The following is a 10,866-nucleotide window of genomic DNA, read 5'->3' as shown; positions in this document are numbered from 1 at the left end:
CCATTGAAAAATTAAGAAATAAAAACGTATGCCTATTGTGGGCTCTGGGCCCTTCGGTATATTTAAGACTAATGAGTCAGATAGCTGAGGTTAGGAGGTGAAGGCACACATAACCTGAACACTTATTAAGGCTAGGCGGCGAACATTCTTATGACTAAGATATAAAAAATAGGAGAGCTGGATCCATAAGGGGAATTTAAACCAATGGGAAGGGGCTGAGGAAAATGTAAAATTTACTTCACTGGAGAGATAAAAAAAAAGAAAAAAAAAAAAAAGAGGGCGAGGGCCCCCGTGTCAGGGGAAATGTAGGGAGAGAGAAGACCTGTAGGATAGGCCGCCGAGGTGATCCAAGGACCACTCCCCACGTCCTCATCACGACCCACCACCAAGGAAGGTGAGGGGGAGAGGGCGTGTGCGACCCCAGTGCACGATGAGTGCTTTGTCCTGAGGTATTCTCATTCCCGGGTGCAGGCTCATGTGAGGCCATCTCATGAGAAGCGCAGTGTGACACTAAAGGTGTCTTATCTAACGAGTAGGCAGCACATGGCGGTATTCTCCCTAAATTGTCATTGGCATAAGACAGAAAGTCCCGGGAGGAAGGTGAAAATGTTAGTGTCTGTAGCGACATAAGGTTCATGGCGGAACAGCTTCCTTAGGTTTCTTGAATCTTGCCGATTCCCACACTGGAGTCAGAGGGCTGGTAGGGAGGTGTCTTTTGGCGGAGTTTGGAGGGCCTCCAGATGACTGAAGGTTTGAGTCCAAGCTGATTAGGCCTAGTTGGAGCATGAGTTTTTCTCCCTCTTGAAGCGAGCCAAAGGTGAACGATTTGCCTTTCCAAAGGAATTTGAGCTGGAACGGGAAGAGCCACCAGTATTTAATTTCTTTGTCCATAAGTATTTGGAGCAATGGTTTTAAAGCTCTCCTCTTTTGGATGGTAGAGGGGGACAGGTCTGCAAAGATCTGCAACTGGTGACCCTGAAAAACAATTTTGGGTAGTGACCTAGATTTCCGCATCACCTCCTCTTTGACGGAGTAGAAATGTGGTTTGACCACAATGTCACGGGGGAGGCCATCAGCTCTAGGTGGTTTGAGAGCTCTGTGGGCCCGATCTAGCTCCAATCTGTGTTGTGGAGTGTCAGGAAGAATGTCCTTGATGAAAGCTTTAACGGTTTCAGGTATGTCTTTGTAAGATTCGGGTAGCCCCCTTAGCCTGAAATTGTACCTGCGGTTTCTGTTCTCAAGGTCGTCGATCTTAGCGTGCGCTGTCTCCAGCTGATCTTGTAAATTCTGTATGCAGGCAGTGTTTTGGTTAGTTCTGGAGGTGGTGGCTTCCAGGTGAGATTCTATAATTTCCATGCGAGTTCCAATGTTTTGGAGATCTGCTTTTATATCATTCGTTATCTTGTTGGCTGTGTTAATGAGACCCCTGTCAAGTAGCAATGCAAACTTGTTAAACAAATCAGCTACATCCACCGGCTGGAGTGGGCCTGAATCCCCGGTCTGTAGTAGCTGGAGTGTCTGGGGAGGGCCTGCCGCCATGGGGGAGAAGTCTAGGCCAGCCAGTGAGCATCCTATGAGGGACTCAGTGGAAGCAGGAGATGTGGGGTCAGTAATCTGATGATGAACAGCCATGTTTTGTGGCAGTAGGGAGGGTGAGGCCGCGTCCTGCATGTCAGTGTGAATTACTGAGGTAACACAGTGAGGAGCCGTCGCCATCTTGGCCGTTCCGGGCCGGGTCTGTGTCGCTTCAAATTCTGGCCGGAGGTTACGTCTCACGGCCTCGGAGTACATCGGGGGGGGGGGGTCCCTGGGGGTTCCGCAGCTCGTGGGGGGGGATCCAGACGATCTAGACCGTTCGGTCTGTCCGTAATGCGGCCCACGCTGCTGGGGCGGAACGGAGCTCCCGGACTAAGCGTCCATGTTAGGTGCTGCCGCGCATGCGCCTCCCAGCTAACGCTTTTTAAGCAGTTACAGCAAACAGTTATTAATTTGGAATTACTGGTGAACACAAACAAATAAAAGCTGATCATTGTAAGCACCGTGTCAGTGGAAAATGGTTTGTCTCAACCTTCTAACTGCTACATTTGCAGCAGTTACATTTGTTTTTTTTTGTTTTTTTTTTTTAAACAACACATTTCCTGGCAGGAACACCAGGTGAAAATAAATAAAAGAAAGCCTAAAAAAGAAAACTATTGCAGCCATCACCTCTAAAAACTGATAAGCTTCTACTTGTAAAAAAATAAATAAATGGTAAGCTGAAACAAAGAATTAAAAACTTTCCCTTGCCAGCGTAATCCAACATGTTATTTGCAATATCTACGTAATAGTCCCTCCCATTTGATATTCTGTTAGTCTGTATAAAAATGATCTGCAGTGCTTCTAGGCTGGTAATTCTGGATGATCTCAGAACCAGACATGTATTTCTCGGAGGATATCACTCTCTTCCTTGCACTAGTAGTCACCGGGCTTCTCTGTTTCATGTGCCTAAATCTGCTTTGGAGAAGAGGAAAACTTCCACCAGGTCCGACCCCCCTGCCTCTACTGGGGAACATTCTACAGCTATGTGGAGGAGACATTGTGATTCTTCTGAGAAAAGTAAGTGAATGTTCTGCTCTAAGTAGCCTACAAGATCTGTACATCTATCCGTTGACTCAGAAAATAAAGGCCAACAAAATAGTCACAACACAGAATTTTCTATAGAAACATTCAAAATGATGATTAGCAAATAGACCAGACATGCTCTGTTATATTTACTAGATACACATGGAACAGCTTTTCTTTATTCGTTAGAAGAAAAATTGTAAATATAATTAGTAAATGAAAAAAATGTATCCATCATAAAAGGTTTAAAGATTTCAAAAAGGAACTTCATCCATCAGATTTTAATATTATTGCGGTATTAAACACAAAGCCAAAAATATATTTTATATTGCAGTTTACCAATCATTAGATGTGGTGGCTGCATTTGTTTTCTATTTCAGGCTTTTTTTCCCTGTGTTTTTACCTGGTGATCCTGCCAGTAACACACCTCCTGTATTAGAGTGCCCCCACCATGGCAGGGGCACCTTTAGACAGCAGCATTGTTAATCTGGGGGAAGGGAATGCTAGATACACTAGTAACAAATTTAAGCCAAACTCCAACTCACACTAATGCCCTGTACACACGGTCGGACATTGAGCGGACATTCCGACAACAAAATCCTGGGATTTTTTCTGACGGATATTGGCTCAAACTTGTCTTGCATACACACGGTCACACAAAGTTGTCGGAAAATCCGATCGTTCTGAACGCGGTGACGTAAAACACGTACGTCGGGACTATAAACGGGGCAGTAGCCAATAGCTTTCATCTCTTTATTTATTCTGAGCATGCGTGGCACTTTGTGCGTCGGATTTGTGTACACACGATCGGAATTTCCGACAACAGATTTTGTTGTCGGAAAATTTTATAGCAACCTCTCAAACTTTGTGTGTCGGAAATTCCTATGGAAAATGTGTGATGGAGCCTACACACGGTCGGAATTTTCGAGAACAAGGTCCTATCACACATTTTCCATTGGAAAATCCTATCGTGTGTACAGGGCATAACAGTTACAGCAACAGTTTTTTTTTTTTTTTTTGGGACAAAGGTTTTTATAAATAAATAAAAGCATTGTAAGCACCCCTGCTAGTGTTAAATGGTTTGTCTAATCTCTGTAACTGATACACTCACAACAGACATACTGGCTGGATCAGCAGATGAAAATAGAAGAAAGAAAGCCTAAAAAAGAAATGTAATGCAGCCATCACATGTAAGAGATAGTTTTTTTGTTTACACACTGTGTATTTAGAAATATTGTAAAAACAGATATCATTACAATATACAGTATGAACATAAAATATTAAATAAAATAAATACTGTGTAAAGAGAAATATAAAATACAAACTATATAAACATAAAATATGACTATCATTAGCATACCAAATCATATCAGTATACAGTATGTATGTTTCAAACAAAATACAAATGATAGAAGTTATTACCAATAAATCAAATACAGAAACAAAAAATAAATAAAAGTAGAATAAAACATATATGAAATAACATGTATGATTCTATAACAATATTATCTTAATGTTTGCTGAATGGTAACAAAGAAAAATAAAATATCTAGTCTGTTACAGTATTTATAATTAAAAACCACAGATTACGTTTTGCATGAAAAATATGCATAGATTCAAAAAACTTATGAAATATTCTGTCAGCATAATGGCATCGATTCTGTCCTTAATTTGTGAAAAGGATACAGAAAGATTCTTCCAATTAAATGCAATGGCCCATAGTGTTACAACACAGAACATATTAATTCATTGTACTGAAGAAGACATTCCCAAAATTGGAGCAAACAGTAAACCCATTAAAGGAGAAAGGGTAATAGAACCAGATGTGATTTTTGAGGTTAGTGAAGATATTTTCTGCCATATTGGTTGTATTCTTTCACTGCTCCTATCCAAAAAGTATAAGAGCCCTTAGCCACACAACCCCTAAAACAGTTTTCTGAGCAATCAGCAAACACATTATGAAATCTATTTTTTTTTTTTTGTAAATAACAATTTTATTGATTTTCATCAAAAATATAGACAAAAGAAATAAACACACAGAAATATAAGCATAATGTTCACAGAAAGCACCTACTAAATAGTAAGCGCAAGGTGCAACAGTAACATCCAGTAAAACTACAAGAAGCATATGTCCCAATAGAACAGTATTACTGCTGGAGCAGTGTATCATATGATAATAGCATGGAGGGAAGGAGGTTATACCTGGAATAAAACATAAGTAGTCAAGTTTGAAGAAAAAGAAAGAGAAAAAAGAAGGTATCAGCACATCAGCTTGTTTACTGATTCAAGGGAGATCCTCATGGAGATGCCATAATTCCCAAACACGATTGCGAGCTTCTATTCTGTCCTGTATTCTATCAGTCATTTTCTCCATCAGCTCCACATCCTTGACCTTTGCATACAGGGCGTCACACAGGGGAGGGCTGGCAGCCTTAGGCCTGGAGGGCAAGTCCAGTCAAGTGGCCCATAGAACCGGTGGTGGCAAAGTGATGGATCGGGACAACAGTCTAAGATTTTTCATGATCACAAAGGTGGGGGGGGGGGCAGGGAGGACAATGTGGCCCTCCAGGCCCCGTGGGGGACTTGTACCACCATGCCTCCAGGAATTAAAGTACAAGCAAGTCCCTGTGTCAGGAACGGTGTCATCTCCGGTTTCTCCTGCTGGTGGCACTATTACATTCAGCACCAAAAGGGTGTAATTCCAGTGGCCACCAGCGGGTGTCTCCCTGTCTGGACTGCAGACTTGTCATCAAGCACACCTGTCATGGTTTTGCTGGACTATATAAACCCGCCCTGAACTAGCCTCAGGGCTTCAGAATTCCTCTGCTAAGCCCTTGTCCCTGCCAGTACCTGCTCTTATTCCAGCCTGTTCCTGTTTGTTCCTGAACCCTGTTTGTGTATCCTGTCCTTGAGTCCTGTTTCTTGTTCCCTGCTCCTTGGTCTGCTTTATTATTCCTGGTTTCTGTTCCCTTGTCGCCTTGGCCCATGCCTTAGTTTTTATTTCATGTTTGTTTCCTTGCTCGTGTATTATATTAGTTAGATAGATAGTTAGGTGGGTTTGGGGGTTTGCTGTGTTTTCACTATTTACTTGTTTTTGGTTTGCTGTCTTGATTTCACGTGTGTCTTTATCATTAACAATAAATATACTTTATACTTTTTTTATTCACTTTCTCGTTTGTCCCTGATTCCTTGGTGCAGCCCAGCGATCTGATCACCTGCATTGGATGTTGTGTATAACATCCCCTGACACCCTGTATGAATCCCCCCAGAGCTGAGGACCTGACCCCCCCCCCTCCACGACTAGTGAAGGACTACAAGTCCAAGCAATAATGCCTGAGATCTAAGGATGTGACCCCCTCCAACTAGGGATGGGCGAACAATTCGGCCCGAGCATAAGTTCGGGCCGAACTTTTGGTTGTTCGGATGTACGGGTGAACACCGAACAATATACGGTGTTCGGGGCAAATTCGAAATCCACCGGAACACCGTTAAAGCCTATGGGACAGGAACATGAAAAATCAAAAGTGCTCATTTTAAAGGCTTATATGCAAGTTATTGTCATAAAAAGTGTTTGGGGACATGTATCTCAATGCAAATTTTTTTTTTTAAACGGTTGTTTTTTCAGGAGCAGTGATTTTTTTTTAATGCTTAAAGTGAAACAACAAAAATGAAATATTCCATTAAATATCGTGCCTGGGGGGTGTCTATAGTATGCCTGTAAAGTGGCGCCAGAAAAATTGTCATTTAAAACTGATCGCGGCTGTAATGAATTGTCGGGTCCCGGCAATATAGATACAACTCATTGAAAAAAATGGCATGGGGTCCCCCCAGTCCATTACCAGGCCCTTTGGATCTGGTATGCATATTAAGGGGAACCCCGAGCCAAAAATGTAAAAAAAATTGTGTGGGGGTCCCCCAGAATCCATACCAGGCCCTTCAAGTCTGGTATGGATATTAAGGGGAACCACTGTGTCAAATTTAGAAAAAAAAATGGCGCAGGGGTCCCCCCAAAATCCATACCAGACCCAAGGGTCTGGTATGGATTTTAAGGGGAACCCTGCTCCAAAATGTAAAAAAAAGGCGTAAGGGTCCCCCCAAAATCCATACCAGACCCTTATCCGAGCACGCAACCTGGCAGGCCGCAGGAAAAGAGGGGGTACGAGAGAGCACCCCTCCCCTCCTGAACCGTACCAGGCCACATGTCCTCAAAGCACCTTGTCCCCATGTTGATGGGGAGAAGGGCCTCATCCCCACAACCCTTGCCCAGTGGATGTGGGGGTATGCGGGCGGGGGGCTTATCGGAATCTGGAAGCCCCCTTTAACAAGAGGACCCCCAGATCCCGCCCTTCCCCTATGTGAATTGGTAATGGGGTGCATTGTAGCCCTACCATTTCACAAAAAAAAGTCAAAAATGGTAAAAAAAGACAAGAGACAGCTTGGGACATGTACTTTATTAAAAGATAGAAAAATAAAAATGTCCAGCGATGTCCATTCATCTTCTATCATGCCGCCGACGAGCCGAAAAAAGAAAAAAACTTATGCCATGGGGAAGCCCCATGGCATCAGAGGGGGGCAGGGTCACCCGTTTACATCACCGGGAGGTCACGTCCTCAGCTATATAACAGCTGTCACCAATGGGCGGAGGTGTTGCGTTTTTTTTCTTTTTTCGGCTCGTCGGCGGAGTGATAGAAGATGAATGGACATCGCTGGACATTTTTATTTTTTTATCTTTTAATAAAGGACTTGTCCCAAGCTGTCTCTTGTCTTTTTTACCATTTTTGACACTTTTTTTGTGAAATGGTAGGGGTTCATGTCCATTGACACCCACCACTATCCAATCCTGTCTGTGAAATCCAGATGGATGGAAACCCTATTTTCCATCTGTCTGGTGATCGGATGAAAACAGCCAGGCGGTCCATTTTCATCCGATCTCCCCATAGAGGAGAGCGGGTCTCTGACAGGTCCATCTCAGCACAGTGAGCAGAGATGCACCTGTCATTCGCCTGCTCATCGGGCTCAGTGGAACGATCCCCCGCTGAGCAAAGCGGAGTCCGTCAGGTGGACCGTCTGTATGAAATGACCCTAATAGTGGTGTAAGGTCTGTAATGTTTGTGACATGCACTATAATAATACTTACAGTGTTGCACTGCAGCAACCTGAGAGTAATGGGTGCACACATATGGGGTAGTGGTTGGTGGTGTCAATTTGGAAATGTGGAAAAGAAGTCCATGACCTTTTTCTAAAAATGTCCTGCACCAAACCACATGGTGCTGCAGCACCATGTGGTTTGGTGGCACCATGTGGTTTGGTGTGTGTGAAAATGTGTGCGTTAGCAGATGTGTGGGGGTGCCTTAACTATCAATGGCACTGCTGTGCATCTACCAAAGGACAGTGCGCTTCTATGTTTGTCAAGAAAACCATCATTTTGTGCATGATCCTGACATGCAAGCATGTAAACCTAGCCTTATAGCGGCTTCACACTAGTGCACTGTGGTTTGACCACAATGCGATTGTATGTGTGATTTACCTGCAGTTTTAGGTGTGCTCCTGATAAATTCTATTGGACTGTGTGTTTTCTGATTGCGCATCAAAGATGCAGCATGCAAGACTGTGATTTGCTTTCATGAAAACAGTCTAATAGAATTGAATGGGAGCGCACCGAAAAATGTGGGTAAACTGCATATACAATCGCGCTGTGGCCAAACCACAGCACACCAGTGTGAACTTACTATTAGCCCCTGTTCACATTGACTATGGCTTTAAAATTGTGCGACTTCACCTGAAATTGCACGATTTCAAAGCCGCATCTCAGTGCGACTTTGGGTTGTGACTTTGAAGACATCTGTGTGGCTTCATGCACAGATGTCTATTGAAGTCGCACCCTAAATCGCAAAAGTAGTGCATGTACTACTTTTTCAAATTGATGCGGCACCACAAAGCCAGCGTCACCTTGGTTTGACTTGTCAAATCGCATGACAAATTGCTCCAATATGAATGGGGGCTAAGAGATAAGAAAAGAGAGAATCGGTGAGGAGCTTGGGGTGGTAAAAGTATGTGCTAATGAAGGGCAAAGTGATGGAGTGCAGAGACTGTACTAGGCTGCATGGTGGGGTCAGGACAATTACGAGAGCTAAACACAAACTGGGATGGAAAGGGTGTCTATGGATCTCAAGTCGCATCAAAGTAGGACCAAAATAGGTCAGGGACTACTTTGAAGTCACACAGATTATGAACGGTACTCATTGGAAATCATGAGGTACGTCTTGTCATGCGACTTTTCAGTCCCAAATCGCATAAAAAGTCGCACTAGTGGAAACCTAGCCTAAGAGTAAAGCCCCATACTCTTCTGCTGATTTTTTTTCCTTCAGCTTTACCAAAACGATATGAGGTCAAACCTTAAGAGTTTCAATTTGTATGCAATCAGGCAGGCCCTTGCACTACATGGTTTTGGTAAATGTGAATACAAAAATCAGCAGAAAATCTGATAGTGTGTATGGGGCTTTACAGGGAAGAAGGTGAAGTGACCCGGCAAGGAAAGCAAGTTGAGGGCGGGAGTGTGGCTTGCTGGAGGAGAGTAATTATTAGCAGCAGTAATTAGCAGAGATAAGGCAGAGTTGGATGAGGGGAGGAGCTCGGTAATCAGTAGAGATGCGGTGAATACACAGTCACTTCTGTCAGTGAGGCAGGAGCAGCTACCGAAGCTCCCAGTGCGCCCCCCCCCCCCCCCCCCTCAGATTAAGACACCGCTCAGGGCAGTCGCCCCTCCCGGCCACCCCTTGTACTGGCCCTGGTCATCCCAGAACCAGCCCTGGTCATCTCAGAGCCGGATATGTATTTCTCGGAGGATATCACTCTCTTCCTTGCACTAGTAGTCACCGGGCTTCTCTGTTTCATGAGCCTAAGTCTGCTTTGGAGAAGAGGAAAACTTCCACCAGGTCCGACCCCCCTGCCTCTACTGGGGAACATTCTACAGCTAAGTGGAGGAAACATTGTGACTCTTCTGGGAAAAGTAAGTGAATGTTCTGCTCTAAGTAGCATACAAGATCTGTACATCTATCCGTTGACTCATAAAAAAAAAGGCCAACAAAATAGTCACAACACAGAATTTTCTATAGAAACATTCAAAATGATGATTAGCAAATAGACCAGACATGCTCTGTTATATTTACTAGATACACATGGAACAGCTTTTCTTTAGTCCTTAGAAGAAATATATTTAGTAAATGAAAAAAATTTATCCATCATAAAAGGCTTAAAGATCTCAAAAAGGAACTTCATCCCTCAGATTTAATTTTAATATTATTGCGGTATTAAACACAAAACCAAAAATGTATTTTATATTGCAGTTTACCAATCATTAGATGTGGTGGCTGCATTTGTTTTCTATTTTAGGCTTTTCTATTTTAGGCTTTTTTTTTTTTTTCCCCTGTGTTTACACCTGTTGATCCTGCCAGTAGCACACCTCCTGTATTATGCCCTGTACGCACGGTCGCACATTCCGACGACATCGTTTTTTTTTTTTTTTTTTTTCCCCCGATGGATTTTGGGCCAAACTTGTCTTGCATACACATGGTCGCACAAAGTTGTCGGAAAATCTGAACGCGGTGACGCAAAACACGTACATCGAGACTATAAACAGGGCAATAGCCAATAGCTTTCATCTCTTAATTTATTCTGAGCATGTGTGGCACTTTGTGCGTTGGATTTGTGTACACACGATCGGAATTTTAAACCATCGGATTTTGTTGTCGGAAAATTTTATATCCTGCTCTCAAACTTTTGTATGTCGGAATTTCCTACAGAAAAAGTCCGATGGAGCCCACACACGATCGGAATTTCCGACAACACAATCTGATCGCACTTTCTCCGTCGGAAAATCCGACCGTGTGTACAGGACATTAGAGTGTCCCCACCATGGACGAAAGAGCACAGGGGCACCCTAGACAGCAGCATTGTTAATCTGGGGGAAGGGAATGCTGGATACACTAGCAACAAATTTAAGCCAAACTCCAACTCACACTAATGCCCCGTACACACGGTCGGATCTTCCGACGGAAAATGTTTGATGGGACCTTGTTGTCGGAAATTCCGACCGTGTAGGCTCCATCGGACATTTTCCATCGGAATTTCCGTCACGCAAAATTTGAGCTCTGGATCTCAAATTTTCCTACAACAAAATCCGTTGTCGGAAATTACAATCGTGTGTACATAATTCCGACGCACAAAGTTCCATGCATCCTCGGAATCAAGCAGAAGAGCCGCACT

The 10,866-nt window shown here is 43.4% G+C and overlaps 1 protein-coding gene across 1 annotated transcript in view; it reads left to right on the top strand.

The window, feature by feature from the left end:
- Positions 1-2,345: 2,345 nt before the first annotated feature.
- LOC141107726 (cytochrome P450 2G1-like) overlaps positions 2,346-10,866 on the top strand; it is a gene marked incomplete in the record, with an annotated part of 99,317 nt that continues 90,796 nt past the window's right edge. The window contains 1 exon segment of the mRNA XM_073598651.1: positions 2,346-2,595. Within this exon segment, the coding sequence (XP_073454752.1) occupies positions 2,398-2,595 (198 nt within the window).

The sequence above is a fragment of the Aquarana catesbeiana genome, linkage group LG09, assembly GCF_042186555.1.
Source record: "Aquarana catesbeiana isolate 2022-GZ linkage group LG09, ASM4218655v1, whole genome shotgun sequence".
Taxonomy (NCBI): domain Eukaryota; kingdom Metazoa; phylum Chordata; class Amphibia; order Anura; family Ranidae; genus Aquarana; species Aquarana catesbeiana.
Note: the sequence above shows the minus strand (reverse complement) of the source record. Positions and strands in the feature narration are given on the sequence as shown.